This window comes from Rissa tridactyla, chromosome 11, assembly GCF_028500815.1.
Source record: "Rissa tridactyla isolate bRisTri1 chromosome 11, bRisTri1.patW.cur.20221130, whole genome shotgun sequence".
NCBI classification, from domain to species: domain Eukaryota; kingdom Metazoa; phylum Chordata; class Aves; order Charadriiformes; family Laridae; genus Rissa; species Rissa tridactyla.
Window position 1 is genome coordinate 17,030,061 of NC_071476.1, and position 22,320 is coordinate 17,052,380.

The 22,320-nt window shown below is 40.3% G+C and overlaps 1 protein-coding gene across 3 annotated transcripts in view; it reads right to left on the reverse strand.

Moving 5' to 3' along the window:
• SLIT3 (slit guidance ligand 3) overlaps positions 1 to 22,320 on the reverse strand; it is a 519,652-nt gene that overhangs the window by 82,695 nt on the left and 414,637 nt on the right. For all 3 annotated transcript variants that reach the window (XM_054216868.1, XM_054216870.1, XM_054216869.1), the window contains 6 exons: positions 20,512 to 20,675; positions 18,197 to 18,329; positions 8,541 to 8,609; positions 7,412 to 7,483; positions 7,143 to 7,214; positions 518 to 589 (listed from right to left, as the gene is read on the reverse strand). In XM_054216868.1, the coding sequence (XP_054072843.1) occupies positions 518 to 589; positions 7,143 to 7,214; positions 7,412 to 7,483; positions 8,541 to 8,609; positions 18,197 to 18,329; positions 20,512 to 20,675 (582 nt within the window). The remainder of the gene's footprint in view (positions 1 to 517; positions 590 to 7,142; positions 7,215 to 7,411; positions 7,484 to 8,540; positions 8,610 to 18,196; positions 18,330 to 20,511; positions 20,676 to 22,320) is intronic.

The window sequence follows — 22,320 nt, forward strand, 5'->3', positions numbered from 1 at the left end:
TAATTTTTGCAAATTATGGAACAAAGTATAAATGCTGTGAAATGACCAATTTCGATCTGATTAAATATATATGTCTGAAGCAGTGATTCATCAACAAGTTCATATACTGACAACATTTCAGTATGCAAAACATATGACACTTATTAAGCAAAGAATTCACATTTGCTTAATATTTGCTCTTTGTGGGAGGTTTCCTGTCTCACTCTCAGACCATAACAGACTCTGCATTTCACACAGCCAACGCTGAAAGAAAGCCTTAAACACAAAGTCCACAGAAGAGGAAACTGTCACATTTGCTCATTTGGTTTTCCTTAAGAAAATATTTTGAGAACTAATAACAACAGGTTCTAGTATTTTTTTTAATTTGAACAGATCCGCTACGAATATCCAGAGCAGAATATGGAAAATGAGCAGGAAAACCTGAAAAGCTATACAATCTCGAATTTGTAAGAATATCTGCTGTTTTATAAATCTGAAACCATCAATCAGACAGATGAACGCAGACAGAAGTACTTACAGATGGGACAGGGATACCAGGTCATTGAAAGAACCTTCGGGAACACTGGAAATATCGTTTCCATGGAGTGTCCTAGAAGAGGGGAGAAGCAAGAAGGTATCAAACCACAGAATTTGATCTGCTCCCCACAAGTGAAGGAATCGATGCTTAAGAAGGATATTTAATTTTGTTTCTCTGAGAGTTTCTATAGCTTCACAACTCATGAGCTTCCATGCATTATTACTTCTACTTCTAGATGTTGACATTTAAAATAATGATACAATCAGAATTGTTGGTGACTAATGTTTTAAATTAAAAAGGTGACATACTATTTATGCTATTAAAAGAGTATTGATGACAAGCAGACTCTCACATACAGACGTGTATGCTTTTATAGAATCCCATTAGCTTGAAACACAGAAAAAAACAGAACAAGGAAAATAAGAACTGTGAAAGTTAAATTAAATATTGACTTCAGCGAGATCCTAGGAGAGAGGCAAGGGTCTGTGAGGGCAAATATAGCTGCACTTTCACATTCTAGTTTCCCATTCTTACAGTAGGAAATACCTCTTTGTGTGTTGTTTTTAAAATGCACTTGATAAATACATTTATGCTACCAGGGAAAGTACTTGAAATTAGTTGTTTTATTGCATTAGTCACCCTGCAAAAAGAAACTAACATTTTTTTAGCAGGGTTTTAAGGATTCTTGCGAAAGGGTTCTCCAGTGTTTCCAGGGCAATTTAAGCAGCCACTTTATCTCTTTTCTAAGAAATTAATTTATGTGTGTGTCACATAGACAAGCATAAACGGAAAGATTTTTCTTGCAGCTTGTAGAGCCCAATACATATATTCAAAGTGTCAGACACCAGAGTAAAAATCATTAGTTGTGATTACTTTTGGTTTTCATTGCAATTGCAACTGAAGGCCATGCTACAAAGTAAGGCACCAGCACTCAAGGTTGTGACAGCCAAACCGAGAGGAAGAGCACTTCTTGCAGCACTGAGGGGACGATCAGAGAGCAAAACAGGCAGCAACAGATGAGTGTGTGGGAGGGCACAGGACACTGGGGTGACTATTACGTAAAAACTATCCAGAAAATGCAGCAGAGAAGATATACAACCATGCCAGATTTGATTTTATAAATAAATAAAATCAGCTATTCAGCTGCTGCTTCCTCCGTATCACTAGATAATTATCTGGCACAAAATAACATAGAGAAAAATATTGATAGCTTATTCTAACTTTTCTAGTTTGCATGTCGCTGAATACCAGCTTACTGCTTCACACAGCAACAGACAGAAAGAACTCATGAGGAACCAACAGGAGGAGATTCTGCCGAATCTCACTAGCTGTTTTTTAAACAAAAGTTGGTAGAAAACTTGCAAAGGAAAAGGACATCAATATTTTAAAATTATATTTTCTTTTGCACTTCTCCCCTGAGCTGGTTCTGTTATAGCAAAACTAGTGTATTGTTTATGTCCTCTTTCCCAGCTCCAGGAATTGCTGTCAGTGCTCCAGACGTGGCAGAGGAGGGTGGAAAGCAGAAACTTGCTGTGTGTCAGTTTTGTAGCTGCTCTTTCCCTTGAGTCATTTATTTTCTAATTTACCTGGTGATTTGTGGAACACAGCAATCACATCTTATTTTTTATTTTTGTGACCGTACAGATGCTTGAAACAGTGCACACTGAGTTTGTTTAAAACAAAACAAACATCTGGCCCATGGAAATACACAATAGCCCCAGATGACAATAAAATCATACCTTTTTGCATCCTTTCTTCCATTTCTCTGCCCTAACGCCACTATAAGCTTCACCACGGTCTACATGATGCCTTATAACTCTTCTGAATTCTACCTTTACATTTTGCCTTACACCAGCACACACAGAGTAAGGGAAGCCCAACTTCCCAGGAGAAGATACACCTTGTCCTGTGTCCCGTGAGCCTGGGCCGTGCCACAGGGCTGTGAACTCCATGATCATAAGCAATGTTACCACGATCACTTTTCACAGCTGCTCATCGCAGCTGCAGTTTCTATCTTTTTATTGTAGTGCAGTTTTTCTGCAGAACAGGAAACCACAAACGCTACAGCAGAATTACCCTGCGGGCATCCCTCTCCAGTTCTTCACACCAGTATATCAAAAACTCCCCCTTCCAACATCCCCATTCTAAAATTTTCATTTAAGCATCCCTAGGCTTTGGCTACTACTAATAATTCTTGGATGTCCAAGCACTTACGCTGACCAGGAACAGGAAGGATATGAGCTCCCACACAGTAACTCCAGATAAAGCACACTCATTCTATACAGACTGACCAGCTGACTGAGACGTACCCCACAGCTATTAAATAAGGAGTATTTTTGTTGGTAAGAGGATGCAAGATCAGGTCTGGTCAACAACTTGTCATCAAAGCGTTCCCTCCTTCAATGAAATTAGCATATTTAAATAAGCAGGCACTCATAATGAGCTTATATTATGATCTTTTAAACTACTTAAAGATGTGCAAGACAATTCTCTGAACAGACGGGAGAACTTATATTTATCTTCATGTCACGTCAGTTGTGTTTATTCTGTGAAGAGGTGCATTTTATTTCCTAGATGTCTTGGAAAATTTTTCCAAGAGAAGCTGAAGCATGACAAAGCCATCTATCTGTAAGGAGGTAAAACGATCAAAAATATAAAACCATTTGGAATGAACGGCTTGACTACATATCTCAAACATTGAGGTATATTTCATGGATGCAAATGCCTGCATTTTAATGAAAAAATCATGTCGGCAACATCATCACCCATGCAGCTAAACTGAAATAATAAATGCTAAAAAACTTAAACCCCACAATAATAAATTGAGAATTCAACAGTGCAATAAAATCTTTTTCCTCTTGGATCAACAACAGGAACATATTTTTATACCAAAAATCATAATAAGCAAATGGTCAAATAAAATCTTAAACATTTGGACAGTTAAAGCGCACACATTGGTGTCTGTGTTCTCCCTCAAAAGCACAACTTGTAGATATCCTCTTGTCTAAATACTGGTAAGAAGCAGGGGTATGAATTTAACATGATGGGGATCTCCTCTCAGAGCAACAAAACACTTGAATTCTTGAAATACAAACTTTCTTCTACATGTAATCCACTGACTTACTGCTTTGTCTTCAGGTAAGAAAATGAACTAAACGTATCCTTTTGGTATCCTTTTTTTATTTACTACCTGCTCCCAAGTCCTGCCTCCTAGTCCATTGTCTTGTAACGTTAATTACTATAGGCACAAAGGGGATGCTATTTCACTAAACAGTCATCTACCTTGGAAAGACAGAAGTGTGGCCAAAAGCTTGGCTGAGCTTACAAAGCCACATCCCACCAAGGGCAAACACCTACACTGAACCCCACAGGATGGCAAACCCCGCAGGAACCGGCACAACTCAGGTGTCAGAGGAAGTGGGGAGCCACAGTGTCACTGCTCAATGCTCATCAGGGAGCCGCCGTGTCACTGCTCAGTGCCCATAGCACCAGCGCCTTTTACAGATTTACATGGTAAGTACAAGGATTCATTCTGCAATGCAAAAAAACCTGCCCAAACAAACAAAGCCAAATAATATTTCTGTCAGGTCAATTCAGTGCAGCATCCAGCAATGCGAGTATATTGCCAAAAGTGGTTCCAATTGAGCCTGAAGAGCATTTGTGGTAGCCTTATCATCACCCATATTACTATGTTTGTGTGAGCTTCGAAGTGCAGTAAATATCCATTAGTTTCCAGTAAAACTAGAATATCTCATGTTAGTAGAATATTCTGTAGTTCATTTTAGCATTTTTTTCATAAATATAACATGGAAAGTTTTTAGTGATCCAAGAAAGTATTTTTATTTCTGGACTTTGACTCTTAATTAAATAAGGACAAAATGTCAGAAGTTGTAACATTGTCACACAATAAAAATAATCTTTAAAATAATCAGTTCACATCTCAGCTTTTTAAATCTGTTTACATTTTGCTTCTAAAAAAAGCTAAATTTGGACAAAAAATACCCCAAAACTAAACCAAAAAACAAAATCACAATTTTTCTCTGCAATAGCTTTGGTGTAAAACCCTACTGATATCGTTTGCTTATTTAAAAAATTCTTAAGACTCTGTGTTGAAATTGCTCCCCAGCACCCTTTGGTTGCCATTATGGAGAGGCCGTGTGAAGACTGAAGATTAAAGGCCTGATTGTGTCAACACTGATAGATATTCAGGCTTAAACAGAAACATGTTGACTCTGCAGTTTTCTCAATTGCGTTTGTGCTGAAAAGTGCGAGAGGACAGAACCAGATATCTGTCAAAGATCAACTTCATCATACATCTATGATTATTCTGGTTTTCAAATACACATTTACTTTATTTACTACAGAGAGACAGAAAGTAAGGAAAACATATAGAATTTGGAAGACACAGAAGCCTGTATGAGAAGGGTCTGCTATCTTCAAAGGCAGGCACAACCAATGGTAATGAGATGTCTATATTCTTTTTGTTAAAAAAAAAAAAAAATGTGGAAATTGTTTTGCTGATGTTTTCTCTTTTAAATTCCCCTGAGAATATGGATAATAAATAGCTGACAATAACAGATTTCACACTGTCACTCGGAAGCCATTTTCTCTCTGGAGAATTGATTTTTAATAACAACATAGATGACATGTGGCAAAAGTTGTAGCTGATACCAGAGTTTTGTGGGCCATAATAAATCAAATCAATCTGGAGGCTTCCAAATGCATGGAGCAGAGGCAGAGATTTCCATTTAGGCTTCATTTCACTCGTGCTGCTCTGTGCAAGACAGGGAGGGCCTCTCTTGAAGGAGGAGGAAGATGTTTTTTCAATTTGATTAGTACATCATTTAAAAAAGCCAACATGTAGCAATTGTTACTAAAATATTGCCCTTTGTTTTCTGTCCATACGTGGCCTGCAACAACCAAAGTGAAAAGACAAATTGCAGCTCTTGGAAAGAGTGAGGCATGGTCTATCTACACTGCAATTCAGGGTAAAGAGCCCCAAACTAGCTTTAATCAAGCTAGCTTGCATAACAGAAACAGGCCACAAGACAGCTCCATATGGAATAATTTATTTGGCCATGAAACAGAATATATTCCTCTGTGGCTGAATTTCAGGACTCATGTAACAGCTCAATGTGACCATCCTAGTGCACTAGAAATGAAGAGTCCCAAGCCAAACTTAAAACAACCAATCCAAATCACGTATCTTTCTTGTTTTTAATAATGAAAACTGGGAATGTAAAGCTGTCTTGTAAGTTAGGAGGTTGAAACCTAGATATCTATTTTACCACTCGGCCAAAGAGCATTGCCTTATTGCTTCCACAGTTGCAGTACTGCCGATGTTGACACCTTAATTCCACACTTACGCAGTCAGTGCACTGCAACCATTGCTCTTTAAATTCACAGAAACTTCTGCATGTGAATGACATCTAACTTTTTTAAAAAAATAGAGAAAACACTGATGTGAAGTTTCAAAGCACTCGGGACATATTCTTCAACTCCTCTGCCCTGAGCTTTCAGTGTCCAGAGCTCTTTCTCCTTCAGCACGCTGAATAATCTCATCACAGATAAGCTATTTATTTGCTTTCTGTTTACTGTTCAAGTAATGATGACCCAACTTGTGTTGCTGGGCCATGGGGAGGAAGGTGGCTTCTCTACCTTGTCCTGACAGCTGCACACGGTGACACGTGTCCACACAAACAATGAGCAAACCCAGCTCAGGGTTTGTTTCTGATGGGGCAGGTGGGGAGCAAGAGACAGTAAATATGAGACTGAAGCAGCAGTCAGTCTAGCAGATGCCTAAGAAAACCTGGGGGGGCTGCTTGCTGCAAGGAACAGGCCCACAGCCCACACTCCGAGACGAGGTAAAGACAACGACTTTCAGAAGAGATTGTAAGCAAATTGTTCAATCCAGAAAGCTGCTAAAAGCAGCTACTCTGGAAAGACAGAGCGTACAAAAGGATCTCCAAAGAAAGAAACCACACGTGGACATCTCTGAGCGTGCCACCAGTCAACATGAGGTGAAATCTTATTCGCAACTTAAAGACATTTGAGACAGGCACCTCAGCATTACTGGCGTGACTCACTCATTGTTTCAGTGCGGGGACTTCCAACTTGCTTCCCTTCAGATTACTTTCTTTTATGTAAAAACTTGCCTGCAGAAACCTGAATCGATAGAAAATATTCCAAAACCGCACAAGTTTTCAGTAGAGGCACTGCTGCTGAAGCATCCAATAGAAACTCACACTTGAAAATATCATCAACTTTTTCCAGACAAAGAGAAAAGTTGTTTCCCGTGGGGCACCCAAACATTGTTCAAGTAGAAGAGACAGACTCTAGGCAGCCTCTTGGAGGCCTGTTTTCACGATAGTCTTGTCCCTGAACTATCAGAGTAAAGTCATTCACCCTGCAAATATGTAATTGCTTCTTTTCAAAGTTTAGCATTCACCGGCTCTAGTCATTACCTGACATATTGCACCCAAGTACAAGTACATTGAAGCTAATTGTGTGAAAATATTTATGACTACTGGATCAAGTGAAAGCCATCTGCTCGTTAAAAACCTCCCTGCCATCAACCGCATTCTAATAAGCTGCAACTCAGCTGCATGCAGGAAGTGGTACTTACAGCACTCGGAGAGACCTGAGCCCATTGAACGCGTGGACTGGAATGCATCGAAGTCTGTTGTAACTCAAGATGCTGGGAGAATGAGAGAACAGAGTGACAACATTGGAGTTACAACATTGGATCGTCTTTGATTATTTCACTCCTAATTCAACCACAAAGAAGCACGGAATGCCACATGCTTAAGTAACGAGACAGGTACTAATTGTTCAACACCTAGGATGGTGTCTGAAAAGCAATTAAAACCGCTATAAAAACTTTGGACTACTTACAGTGTTGATAACTGAGTCATGTTGCTGAAGGTGTAATTGGCCAACACGCTTATGCTGTTGTTGCTCAAATCACTGAAGAAACACAGAGAAAATATCATTTCTATGTATGAATTGAGAAATAAGTCTTTTTAAAGATTACATAATATCTGCATCTAGAAAAAAAAAAGCAAAGCACATCAGACTCCCCTAAAAAGTTTCAGGCTCAGAAATACTAAGGCATATTTCCAGCATATAACATTAAAAAAAAAAAAAAATATCAGTGAATATAGGCAAAATTTTTGAAGAAGGATAAATTAATAGATGATAGAACTGCGGGTGAATATTTACTGTACCAACTTGCTTTGCAATTTATTACAGGCATACCATTTCCATATGCTCTTCACACTGTCAGCTACTACAACAAAATTCCATTTTTTCATTTAAAAAAAGACTTTTAGGCTCAAACAGAACATTTTGTTTTGTTGCTCTCCCTTGAAAAAAATATTAGAGATGTTTCCAAATAAAACACTGTTTTAAAACAGAGGATTCCAGTTTTCCCTCCGTGTTGTTTTTGTCTGAGGTTGTTCTGCCCATTTACTTGAGTATCCACAGCTGATTCAAACAGCATTTGGAATTTTTTGATAAATAGTTCAGCCAAGAAATTTCACTCCTGTGTATTTCAGGGAGCAATTTACTGAAAAAAAGTCCAGTCGTGTGTCTGTCCGTATGACTGTTCATAGCAGAAACAGCTATGCAAATGTTCATTGCCTTAGCATTATAAATACTGCTTCACCTAGAAGAAATTAATGCCATCTCCTCTGTTAACGACCTTTACAGCTTCGCAGAGATAAATCTGCCACGTGAAACTGTAGCAGCCTGTGTGAGAGTTCAGTCCCCTCGCAGAGGCTGGAAACTCCTGCAGAGGAAGGGTCTCTGGTGCTCCCAGTCACCTCGCTCTTTCTCCACTACTTTATTAACACTTATCGGCAGCTGTGGCCACTGTGAAATTCTTTTCAAATTCAAATTACAGAAGGTTTTTGAGTTTTGTGGGTCTTTTTCCCCCCAAATACTAATTATTTATGTTCCACCTACAACACAGTGCAGAAAGAGTCATGTAATTTTCTTGACATTGAAACCACGTGTTTCTTACATCAATGTCAGGTGTTTGAAGGCAGAGAGCCCCTTCGGCACAGCAGTCAGATGGTTTCCTTCCAGGTATCTGAAAAAAAGTCAGATTTGACAATTACACAAACACGTTAACAAGAACTCCTGTCACTCAATCTGCACCATGAATGAGGTCCAATGCACCAATGTCAGTCACTAAGGAAACTATCTTCGATTCATTGCTTTGAAACTATGTTTCTCCTTTAGGAGTGAATTATCTGACATGCAAAGCATTACAGTAGCTTACTTATTTATTTAAGACTTGAAATTGAATAAAGAATCTCTGGTCTACAGCAAACAGAAATGGCCATTTGGTTCTTCTATGACAGCAGCTGAAGAAGGGGAGAAAAACTGTGTGCCTTGTGCCCTAAAGTTAAAGTTACCTTTACCAAGTTTCTGTAAGAACACCGAGTGCTGACTGACCCTGTGAGGACAGTTTTTGTCTTGTGCATGTAAGTTCCTTGTACAGTCAGAACTGGAAGAGGAGCCGCGCTTCCAGGTCCCTGCACTGCACTTACTCCAGTGTAAACACAAAGATCCATCAGTTTGATGCCACCTCCATTACAGCGATTCCTACTATGGCGTATGCACCCTCCTCACCCTTCCTTTTCGAAGTATGCTGGTATAGGAGGAAAACTTGGTTCAAATTGAAGACCAAAGACCAAGTTCTCTTTGAATACTGGCTCCTCCTAACAAGCACTAAGCGTATTTAAGAAAACAGCTTGTGTTTTCAGGGGGGAAGTTGTTTGAGACACCACTGAATGTGTCTCTATTGAGACACATGCACAGTAGGACTAAAGACTTTTGGGATAGTCCTACATCCTCATTTTCCTGGAATACACTGCTTGCATTTTGCAGTTCTTCTCCACTGAAGAAACACGAACGTTCAGTAACCAAGCGAAAAACCCTGAAAATATATAATACTTACCAAAAGTTTGCCCAGCAGAGCGCATGGGTACTCAAGACCCCACAGCTGACCTGTGGTAGTAGCAATAGGATGTGGGGCTTTTCCTGTTTATTACAAAACAATAGAGGCAGAGCTGGAGTTCTTTTGCTCGACCTTGACTTTTGGGTGAAACCGCATCCCTGGGAGATACCAAGGTAATAAGGCTCCAGAAAAGTGGCCACTGCAGTGCCATGACAATGGCAAGATGATCCTCCAGACGTCTGCTAGGAGCCATATCCAACCTTCTCAGAAAGCACTGTGTAGCAGAAACGCACTTCTCCCTCCACAGGCGAGGATAAAAGATGAAATTACATTTCCCTTCCTTACAAGATACTTTGAGGGATTTTTGCTAAGGTAGACATGAGACAATGCAATTGATGTGGTATGTTTTGAAGGGTAATCAAGCGTAGTAAGGAAATGCAGCCCACAGACACCAGAACACTTAATGTGCTGCCTCTACTGCTGAAAATATAATCCGATAATCATGTTAAGAATTTTTATCCCACACATACAATTTCCTTTTTCTTTGGCAACAGACCTCACTATTCTGCATTTACTACAGCAAACAACAACAATAGATTATTGCTGTGCCGTACGTTCCCTCTCTACATTAACTGTAACAACGCAGAGATAGTTGTGTAAACTAAATCCAAGAAAATTTTCCCACAAACTTTATTTTTACATCATTTAAAAATAAAATCTATAAACACTAACAGAATTTTTACATAATACATTTTGTAACTGTCACATTTTGTTCCCCCCCCCCCCCCCCCCTTCTGTTTCAGCATAATGCCCTCTTACCATTTTCTGCTGCTTCAGCTCTCTCTTCAACTAAACTACTCCAACTAAACTCTCCCAGTCTGATGGTTATCCGCTCTGCCTGCGCACAGGGTCCCATCCAGGCAGAGCTGCCTTAGAGCATGCGGTGGAGCTGACCTACCTCCTGCTAGGATTAGGCTGGACAAGCGGGACTACAGGCTTTTGAATTTTTAATCAAAAGCAACTTCCTTTCCTAATGAAAGAAACCCCTACTGAACAAATCAATCGCTCCACTCACAAGGGTCACAAGCATGGAGTGACAGTGCTGCCCAGCACACAGTCAGCCCTTCCAAAGCAGCAAGGGCTGCTCTGCTGAGGCAGATTTTCATAAACCAGAGTATGGGTGAGTTATGCCACATTTACACCTCCCATGGATATTCATATTCAGCAAGTGTAAATTCACTTGCTGTATATAGACTAAATTTGGTATAAATTATTTTGAAAATGGAGTTCCTTGGAGAATTCACACCATAAATTGTTACGTGGAAGATCCTCGGAATCCAACCACATATGTTACTATTTCAACAGGGCAAATCACGCCTCATTCGCCCAGTCATGGTCTGCTATGGACGCGGCAAGCCGCTGGGAGTCTGCGCCTTCTCTTGCATCCCAGAAAGTTGCAAATCTTAAACCCATGCATGAGGGTGGGTTAAGGTTCCAGTCTGCATTCCAAAGGCAAAATCCAAAGGATTTCCAAAGGAAATCAAAAGCAGGTCGTGTATAACATATTTAGAAGCTTTATATGATCTTCCTTTAGGAAAGGAGACTTGGCTCTTGCAATGGGTTGAAATCTTCAGAAATATATTTTGAGGATATTCTCTTGTTGATCCCAATACGAAACAGCCTGCAACTTGAACAAACTGGTGATGGCTGGCCAAGGGTTTCCCCTCCTGCTTTGTTTTCTGGTGCAATCAAAAGTCACAGGTGCACATTTTAACCCAGCGCTTCATTATTCAGCCTAACATAGACATGCAGACCCTTGGAGTTAAACTCCTACAGAAGATCTGCTTTGAATAGCGTTGGATTTGCACTGCAAGCAATTTGATGGTTATATAAATGTGCTAGCAGAAAGCTGCAATACCAGTGGTATAATTTCTAAACAAACACAATTTTACCCTGAAAAACTAACGATAATATACTTTTCATGCATGTGTAAGAACAATTGACCACTGTTAAACCTATCACCACACTACACAAAGAATGGCAGTATTTTCTAAGAAAAATCTGAAAGCACATTTAAGCGTGATGAATTTGATATTAACCAGAGCTTTTAGCGCATAAGAACACACCAAGAATCAGGAGGATCCGAGATGCAACCTGTGAAGAAACCGGTTGCTGGAGATGAGCTGCTGCCCACCACGGGCCAGGCCTCCGTCAGAACAGGGGGTGATGCCGGGGTGGCAGTTCTGCACCTTGCTGGGCTGAAGATGGTGTATGGGGGCTGCGAGAGGGCTAGAAGCTGGACACAGCGAATAACAGAATTACTCCTGAGGGTGAAGGGGCAGAGCCCAGTTACAAAACTGTGCATACTTATGTATATGTATATATAAATAAAAGCCACGGATGAAGCTACAGACCCCCTGCCCAAACAAAACAAACCCAGCCATAACAGAGTAATGTGGAGAGAAGATGGTATTTTTAATTCTTTTCAGTCCTCAGGCAAAGGAAGATGATGCACATGGCATCTGGTATGCAAAGAAATTCTGTCATGAATGAAAAAAATGAACGTCTAATTTTAATGCTCAGAGTCAAGATATTAATATACAGACAGTCAGAGTCAAGAGTGGGTGTCAGCTGCCTTAATATAGACACACTGACTAGTACCCGAAACAACCTCATTCGCTTCCTAAAGTCTCCAGACTTTATAGTTTAAATATCAGATTGGAAATTGTTTTTTACCCGTGCGAACACTGCTGACAATCCTGAAGTCTCAACAATGACTTGTAACCAACAGGCAAAATTGAAAAAAAACCCAAACATATGTGTTCATGTTCTCATAAAATGCCACCAACTACCTAGTACCAACTCCCAGCCCACCAAAGGCTTCTTCTAAAACACGACCGAGTGCTGGGGACAGGTAAGTGCTAGGCCAGGAGAGCTGGCACTGCGGGCCATGGCCATGCCTCTCTCCATGCCTGCACCGACCACACCGGCTCTTGGAGCCCAGCGCCTGCAGCAGCCCTGGGGCTCATCCAGCACCTTCCACACACACTAGCGTCGCCTATAAAAAATGTAAAACTATGCATAAAAGATGACAGCTGTTCTTTTTCCAACTTGTCTATTTTTATACTGAAACCACTTGGATTGGAGGTGATATAACCAGCACAAGGTGCCAAAGCATCATGTAACAATTTGAATCGCTTGGAACCTTTTTTTGTAGCGAGATGTCTATTCAGCCATAAAGTCATGCTCACAGCAGCAATCTGTGCTAAGAGAAGAAACTGGAGAGAGAAATCAGTTCTCAGGCAGTAATTGAAAAGGCACAAAGCTTTTCCTTTAATTTCTTTAAATATTTCATATAGAATGTTACATTACAAAAAAAGATGATACTTGAAAATTTTATGCAGCTCTAAAATTAAGTTATAGTCTAAACTTTTTAATGCACATACTCAACATCCTAAAATTTTGAGGCAAGTTTCATTTCCTAAAATCAGTGGTCTGGAAGAGAATTGGACTGTGAATAATGAAACATCCGCAAAGCATGAATTTTAAGAGCTTCAATTACAGTTTCTTGAGAAGAAACAAAATTCCAGTACGGATCTAGGTACAAATCTGGATCTTGAACCTTCTTAAGTTTGGGCAGTTTTGGACCCTGGATGTTGCTGCATTTGTGTGTCAGACCACAACCTACTGGTTTGGCACCCAGAAACATGACTGTGTTTGAGAGAAAAGTGAAGGCCCTAAAGTCAAAGTTACTTCTCTTCGTGCTGAAGTCACCTTTCCGATATGTACTCAAGCTTCATCAATCACTGAAACATTATTTGACAATACTGATACTATTTATTTCTTCTAAACTATCAGATTTGAAATGCAGATTTAAGTTCCCTGTTTCAGCTGTAACTAAAATATCCTTGTACAGAACTGCCTGCTCTCTCAATGGGAGAGTTTTCCTCTGCAGTGAATTAAGCAGGCTGTAAACCCTTTTATGACACAGGACCACGTAAGCTTAAGCTTTGATCTAAATTGTTTCTCTCCTTTATTATCAAAGGAAAACTCACTGTGTTAAGTCTGTGCTAAGGGTCAGTGTATAAAATAGTGCAGATTGCCAGACAAGCAAAAGCATTTGCGTTCTCAAGCAGATGATTTTCATCCCATGTCTCACTTCAGAGTTATCCCTTTGATCGACAGCAATATAGGCAAACTGAAAAATGGCACTAAATTGTTACAATATTCTACATTTATCATAACTAACTTCTTAGAGCATATTTATTGCAGCAATTTGCATGGCCCAGGTACGAGCCAGTATTTTTAGTCATAAGCCAAGAGAAATCACAAGTGCCTTGGGAGATAGAAAGGAGGGTTGAGATTGGTGGTAAATACCTCCAAGTAGATGTGGCAGCAATCGTACGGGAAGCAATTGTCAAAATCATCTTGGCAACTGGAGCTTCAGTTGAATAAAGGTGCCATGCTAAGGCCAAGGCAGCAAACTAGAGGTGGGGAATAAAAAGCTAAAAGACAGTTCAATGGGATCACTCGGCTATTAAGCAGGTCAACCACTTGTGAAAACCCTTGTGCCAAGTACTGAACGAGCTTGCAGGCTAAATGAACCTCACCGCCAGAACAAAAAACACAAACAGGGCAGAGAAGGTTTGTGAGGAGAGAAAGAGAAATGGCAAACGTTACGCAAATATTAATACATATTAATATAAATGGAAAGAAAAATAATCACTAACAATGATGCATGGATGCAGGTCTTCCTAACAATCCCATCAGAGCTATCATATAGCTCAGTGTCATGACAACATTTGGAGTCTAGAGATGACATGATTAGTACATATTTATTCTAAAACACACCATGCTCATTATGTTACAGCTTATGCACACGCCGTCCACATAATTGCCTCCAATATTTTTCCCCAGTGCAAAATATTATTTGCTGTAGGTCCATAAAAGCAGCTGGATGCTGTCAGATAAGACTTTATTAGAAATAGACTATACTTTTGTGAAAAAAAGAAAAAGCTAGTGTTCACACACTGAGGTAATACGTAAAAGGGAAAAGAGCATGGGAAATTTAGTTCAAGCAGATTTGGGGGGGAAAAAAAAAAAGCAAAAAAGGAAAGCCTAAAACACTAAGCAGCAGCGAGGCTAAGTTCCAAACCAGCTCATTGCATGAACATTTTACTTCTGAACATCTGGACTAGAAAACGGAGTATGTTAAAAAAAAACCAAGGCTACTCTTCAGAGCAAGCAAGCAGTGGGAAAAATGTCGGCAGTACGTAAATATACAGCAAAGGAATTTGCAAGAAACAACATAGTATTTCCCTATTCCCAGGAAGCTGAAAGAAGGCTTGCCCATGATGATGGGGTTTGTGAAGGAATCGCTGGGAAACAGAAATTTCTTGCATCATCATCCCTCTAAAAAGCCAGGAAATTTAGTGATCTTTTCAACTCTATTCTAGATGGAAGCCTTCCCTGCCAAGGTAATCCCTGCTCCCAAGGGTGGTACAAACCAAACACAGGGATGCCTCCTGTCATTCCAAGCTCTAAATATCAAGGAGATAATGGTTTTCACATGTTTTGTCTATACACACATCCAAAACAGAAACTCAGGAAGAAAGCTGGAAGGAGCGAGCCTATGTCTCCAGTCCACCATGCAATAAAACACTGCTGGTGATCTTTTTTGCTGAGCTTAGGTACAGTGAAATTTGACCCAGCAAAGGGTAACGTTTTCCCTATGTGCCTGTGCAAGAGGTATGTTCATTTTTGCACACTGCTATTTAATACCTGTTACAATGAAAGAATTCCTGTTTTAAGACTATTTTAAGACCTCTAAAAGAATTTAAGAGAACTTCTGAGAAGGCTATATTCAGCCGTAACAGACTGGTTTACCTCAATACATGGCAGTTCTTAAACCATGTTGTATAAAAACGCACTGCAGTTTAATAAAAAGCACTGCAGCTAATGTGCCCTGTAAATGAATACATCAATAATGGAAGTTTATAAATGTCAGACTGGTGCATTCATAAAAATTCCACTCAAATGCTCCCCTGCATCGTATCACCACTCAGGCCTCCCACAGGAGGGAGCTGTGGGCTGCCAGGACAAGGAGCTCTTTACGCCCTTGTCCTCTCCATGGTACGAGCTCTGTCCTTAGTGACCGTGGGTTTGTGCGAGTGCCTGGTGGGAGCATGGAGCCCCCAGCACACTGCCCAGAGGCCTCTGACATGAGAGCATGGAGCACGAAAGGCAGGGCGGGTTGGGGTAACACAGGGGAAGGGTTTCTAACCTATCTGTACCAGCAAGAAGGGTGAAGGCATCCCTGCCCTGGAGTCTCCTGTGGCTCTCTCTAGCCATGCAAAAGCCGTGACACCTTCTGCAGCAGGTAACTTACGTGCTTTCTGTTTTCAGGTGCTAAACAGCTATCCACTGCTACCACAGAAACAAAACAGCTTTAAGAAGATACTTCGGCCTTAGGACGCTTCTCAAGGGACCTAGGACTGCCCTAGGGAAATGGGAGTTTTTTGGTGTGAGTGTAAATAGATTGAACAGGATAAAGCTCTTTCACCCGTGCCCAGAAAGCTACTGGGCACTGCCAAGCTCTGGCAAGTTTTAGCTGTCCTCAAAATGAGTAAGGAGGTGGGGTTCCATAGGAGATGCTGTTGACCATAGCAGCAATGACAATTCTCAAACACAGAACAATAAAAATACTTAAGTTCACACTAGCAACTTGGGACCTAGATGATATAGTCCCTTCCAGATTGTAGGCAACTTTTTTATCTCTATCTGGAAGCTGAAGAAAGGCAAGTAAGATTGGTTATTTTAAAAAATTTATTTCATTCTTGTCACAGTTTCCACAAACACATGAAATTTTTAGCTTCAGTACCTGCAGCTCATCTTTTGGTACAGATACAAATAAGGAGCTCAGTTTATGTTGGTTGAGAGGAGAGTGAGATCAGGATTGAATTTTGAGACAGCTGGGACAGATTCAAGGTTGTATTTGCAGAACATGAAATATTCAGAGCCAGCCAGTCCGTGGCTGACTCTGTTCTGCTGACACATTTCTGGATTGAAAGCAGAAAGCTGAACTAGAGGCTTGCACAGCCAAGAGGCTCCTACTGAAGAAGACAGTCACGTAAACTCCTGTGAACTCAAACTGCTCAGTTCCAGGCTAATGCCCCATTTGCCAAGAAATAGCTTAAGAAATATAGCACTTTTCAAGAATGTGAGATTAATTTCACTCTTTTTGTGAAAGTTATGTCGTCAGTGTATCAGATAGTATCAGTAAAACTCAATATGCAAAATTTAAACACAAAAATTCCTCAGTGTGGCAGTGGAAATCAAAGAAACATCTGTGGTATCTTATTGTTGGCAAGTCATAGTTGAGCGCAATGAAACCTGAACAAGAACAGAGCAGAAACCACCTTGCAGACTTTTTATCACTGATGGCAACATAGAAGGCAATACAGGCCAGGATTTGGCTTTTAATTCAAACCACTATTAACCGTGCCCTGGCTCACAGTGTTCCAAAGATGTATTCATCAGCGCAAAATTTCCATGTTAATTTGATTTCACAGAATCACAGAAACTTCAGAGTTGGAAGGGACCTCTAGAGATCATCTAGTCCAACTCCCCTGCTAGAGCAGGATTGCCTAGAGCACATTACTCAGGGCTGCATCCAGGCAGGTCTTGAAAGTCTCCAGAGAAGGGGACTCCACGCCCTCCCTGGGCAGCCTGTTCCAGTGCTCTGTCACCCTCACTGTAAAGAAGTTTTTCTGATTTACCACATACACTTTCAGTACACTCCTCCTTCAGCAATGAGGTCTTGTATTTGTGTATACCCCATTCCCCTACTGTGAGGGGAGTAAAAAGATGTGTATCTCATTCATCAAGCTGCCTGGTTACTAAATAGTAAAAAATACTAGATACTAATAAAAAACCCAGAATCAGATTTTAATTCATTACAAAATTCACTGAATGTACCAACTAACTCAACCAATTACTTTGGCATAGAAATGTTGATGAGACTGTAACAGGTTTCAGTAGTGACTCACCTGGGATAGATTTGAGTAAGGACCTAAAGGGGAAATGCTCCGTCTTTCTATTGCCAACTGTTTAAGCCAAGCAGTTCTACCAATATATTTTCTTTCCATGGAAAGAAGCAAAATCCAGTATAAAGGCATAGCGAGGGGTAGATGAAAAGACATCCAGAAAGATGGTTCTCCACTAGGATGAATTTACTTTACAATTTCATCTAATTATCCGTTATTTTAGCCATTTCATGAGGTTTGGAGAAAAGAATTCATTGTTTGTTTCCACCAGTGGCTTTCTTTTTCTTTTTTTTTGATGTCCTCAGAGGATAATTAGCTCACAGCTGCTTAAGTCAGGAACATATTTTCATCATCCTTTCAAACTGCCTGTTGTGAGCACAGGCTTCTCAGAAGCACTACAGGATTATTTGATGCTAATACATGTATTTGTTCCCTGCACAAAGTATTAATGGGTACAAGGAGAGATAAAGTCTGTTCCCATTACAGAGCAATGTATTCAGTCAAGGGACAAATAAGTATAAAAATAACAGTCAAAACATATGGAAAGCACCAAAGCACAAAACACCAGTCACTAAAGTCAAAGGCAAAACCCCCAAGGACCTACAAAGCCTCACTATGATGTAATTTCATGAACTTCTCACAAAAGAAACGAGGTAAAAGGTAACTTACAGCTCAGTCACGTCTTTGGGAATTCCTTTGGGCAATATCCGCAGTCCTTTGTTGCTGCAACGTACCACCAAGTCCACACAGGTACACTGGGAAGGACAAGGAGGTGCAAGCAAGCAGCTGCTTTCATCGTTACCTGCAGAGGGAGAGGGAGGGAGCATTAGGAAGTCAGCTTTACAGCCCAAAGCCATGCCCTTTGAAGACAGCTGCGTACAAGGACCAAGGAGGAACATCCCTGAATCCACAGTAACCATAATATTTTAAAGTAGAACCAACGCTTTGGATCAACCTCCCTTCATACAGGCTCTTCAGGCAACATGAACAACAGTTCAAAAACTGAATAGCAGTATTTTTAAATAAATATTTTTTTCTAAGGGTTATATTGTTCTCCGTAATTTTGCAAATTACAGTAAAATTAGTTACGTGAATCCCAAATCCTCCCTCCACCCCCAATGTACTAGCTGAAATGGAGGACTTGACCAGAACGTTGCCCTTAAATTCATCTAGACAGACAATATTCACTATCTACAGTGCTTTAGGAAGATTATTTTTTTTTTAATTCAGCTTTTAGATGTTAGTTTTTTACTTTTTAAAGTCAGCCTGGCACTTCATTTATCATCTGAATTGTAAAACCTCATTGTTTTTGACAAGGATAACCAGGCAAACAACAAACTGAGCAGCATTCTTCCAACTGCTGGTGATCCATCTATGCACACATAAAGATATCTAACTTTCTCCAAAAATGGTTTCAAAGGTCCATAAACAGCAGATTAAATCTTGTAATTTAAGAACAATCGGGTTTCTGCAGAAGCAGCCAACTCTTTGAAGTTAAGAACATTAAAGCATGGATTTTCCCCAAAAGCAACAGGCTTTGCAAAACATAAGGCAAATGCACGCTGCAGTATCACGACGTATATGAAAGGAAACACTTAGTGGCACATTCTCTAGATGACAGTGAGAGGAACGACACAACTGCTGGTGAGTGCAGGCAGCCTGAGTTGACCAGGATGGAGATGCAGCGCTGCAATCCAAGAGCATACAGCCAGCTGTCATTATGTGCCGCTTCTCTTTCTTTTTAAACTGACGCAAGGACTAATTGAGACAGATCTGCTTCTTTTTTCTCTCTGCTGGATGTACCCAAGAGCATTGAGATTAAAGAATAAGACTGGAAGTCCTGATAGAAGATAACAAGATTAACCATAAATGTATGGGTAGGGAATCATTTGTATTCAGAGGGATGGAGAAGCACAACCTACAGAAGAACACGGGATAATTTTTTCTTTTTTTCCCCAGCTGAGCTTAATGACTGGAAACAAAATTGAAAGTCTCATAAACCTGCAGAAAGAGCACGTTTCTTCAGCATATTCAATTTTCCCCTATGTTCTGTGTTTTACACCCTGCCACCATCTACCTTCCATGCGCCATGGCTGTCTGACGGAGTGTATGACAGAGAAAGCTCCCAAGCGTGGAATGTCATTTTGAGGACCAGGTTTTATTTTTTTTCTCCCAAACTAAATGCAAATTATTCTTTAATGACCAAACTTGTGTCCCTTGAGCTCTGAGGCCAAGCACCTGGGCCTGTTGCCAGACTGCTTGACTAGGACAGGAATTAATTTCTACTCTAAGTAGGAAACTTCTATCACTCTTACGGTCTCTTTAGAGGTATGACTAACTGCAGCTCCAGCATAGCTGGTCTTAACAGGCCATGGCAGCCTACAAGCCAAATTAGCGGGGCACTCCTCAGTCAGCTTTTCTCCGTATTATTTTCTCTAAAATCTGATTGATCAGAAGACAAAGAACTACGTGGAGAATGAAAGAAATGTCAGGATCTTTTTTTTTTTTTTAAACCTACATGGACCCAGCAAAGCGTTAAACATTATTGAGTAATTTCAAATAACAGCTAAGTTTTTTTATTTCCCTGTATTCATACCTGTTATTAGTGAAGCTGAACAGTATCCAAAACTAAAAGACTTCCCAAGCAAGCATGACTCCCACTGGCTTCAGAGTGTTAACTAAGTGTATGAATAAGAAAGGGGGAGGAAGGGCCAGGATTTATACTAGGATTATACAAAGCAGAGCATTTGTCTATAATAGATTCATTCTTATATTTAGGTTCACCTATAATAGATAGTAGAAATTCAGAGACTGGAAACCAAGAATAAACTCCTCGTAGGAAGCAATGATCTTCAGCTCTAGGTGGCTGTCTTCCTCATCACTAAACTGAAATGTTTACCATGCAGTATTGCTTGACAGGGAGGGAAGTCCTCACAGAGGCGCCAACATTATCAGAAATGCCAAATCAAATTGGATTTTCTTACCATCGCAGGTGAAGTCCTGGACATCTACATCTTGGATTGGAATATCCTTTAAGAAAAAGGGTTTCAAGCAGCGTGGATTTCCACTGACGATTCTCTTCTTCCTCAACCATTTTCCCAGCCAGGCCAAATGGCAGTTACAATTGAAGGAGTTAGCCAGCAAATTACTGAAATGGAACAAGACATAACATGGACATACAGAAATATTGAAATAACTACAGAGAGATGATGGGTTCCAAGTTCAAGCTCTTTCCTGCCACCTGTTTTTGTGAGATCCTCCTCTGTTCTACAGATTAGGGAAGTTCTATGCAGGTTTTATACTAGAACTAGGGTTGTAATTAAAATATAAATATTTGCATATATAAATATACACACATATGTTTATAAACCAAAGTACTTACTGCTGCAACAATTATTTAGACATACTTACATCACTACCCGGGCTGTATTTATAGTGGAATTCAACCCAAGCTATAGCTCACACCCAGGTCTAAACTCACCTCACACACTGCACGCATGTATGCATGATCGTCAATGTCATCACTTTGGGAAAGGCCATGGTGAAGTTCAGCACTGATAGCCCTTAGCACAGACGTACGTGTGCCACCCTCTGTGTGTACGGCCAAGCTGGCTTAACCCTCTGTTCCTTGTCCCAGTATGCTCATGCTTTCCACTCGCCTGTGTTAGAGCCCACGCAAACCAGTGCCAGGTGGGAGCCACTGGGTTTCCTACTGAAACACTAAGGATAGCACTCTCTATGTACATTTATACATACATAAAGCAGCACTGCCAGCTTGAGGCACTTCTCGTGAAGCTTTTTAAGGTCAGCATACCTGTAGTGAAAAGCATCTGCTCTACTGCCTTGTGAATTTTGTGAGGTCTGCATCAAATCTTGCTACAGCTCCCGAAATATCTTTCAAATGCAGCTGCAGCCTAGCTGCAGTACTGCGGTGTGCAGTACCCAAACCAACCGTTTGACAGCCTCTGTGAGGGATGGATTCTTAACGTAGCTTGGGTTGTCAATGTTTAAAAGAGGAAAGCCCTATCCATTCCACTCTCAAGCCATGAAAACATAGACATATATGGCAACTTCTCAGTGGAGCACCAGTGTAACATAAATAGTCAGTATAGAAAAGATATTATTCATCTGTATTTCTTACTAAGTTGTGATCCTTTGAATGAAAGGAGTGTAAGATGACCGTTCCTTGAAGCAAGCATCTTTCTAAGCTAACTAGAATTAATGCTGAGAATCTCAGGAAAAAACCTTTTTTCTGGAGTCCTGTACTGAAACGCCTTCTGGAGTCCTTTCCTGAAACACCTATCCGTAATTCGTATGTAAGCTTTTCTCTGACTAAACTTCAGATGAAGGAGAGGCTGATATCCCTGGTGAAAAAAGACAGCCGACTGTCTTATGTACAAAGACAGGGAGAATCAATAGCCCCAGGCTGAGGTTGCCTCATCAAAGAAAAATGAGCTGTCAGAGCCCTATGTATGGAAAACGAAGTATCTAAACTAACACCGATGGAATTCTCACATCATGTGTGAGAATCTGAGTTATCATTTTGGTAGTACAGGAAAAAAAAGGATAATGAAATTTCTCTAAAGCATAGTACATCTTTAAGACAAAAAATTTTATGATCTTTAAGAAACAGGCAGTTCAAATGCAGGTGTAGCAGCTGAAGACGTTGTAAGTCTTCACTTGCAACATACTTTTACAAACCTAAACATGTAGCCAAAATCACATTAGGTTTTCAGCCAAGCAATTCCTTCAGAAAACAACAGTGCTGAAGACAAAAACATATGGCACAGTTC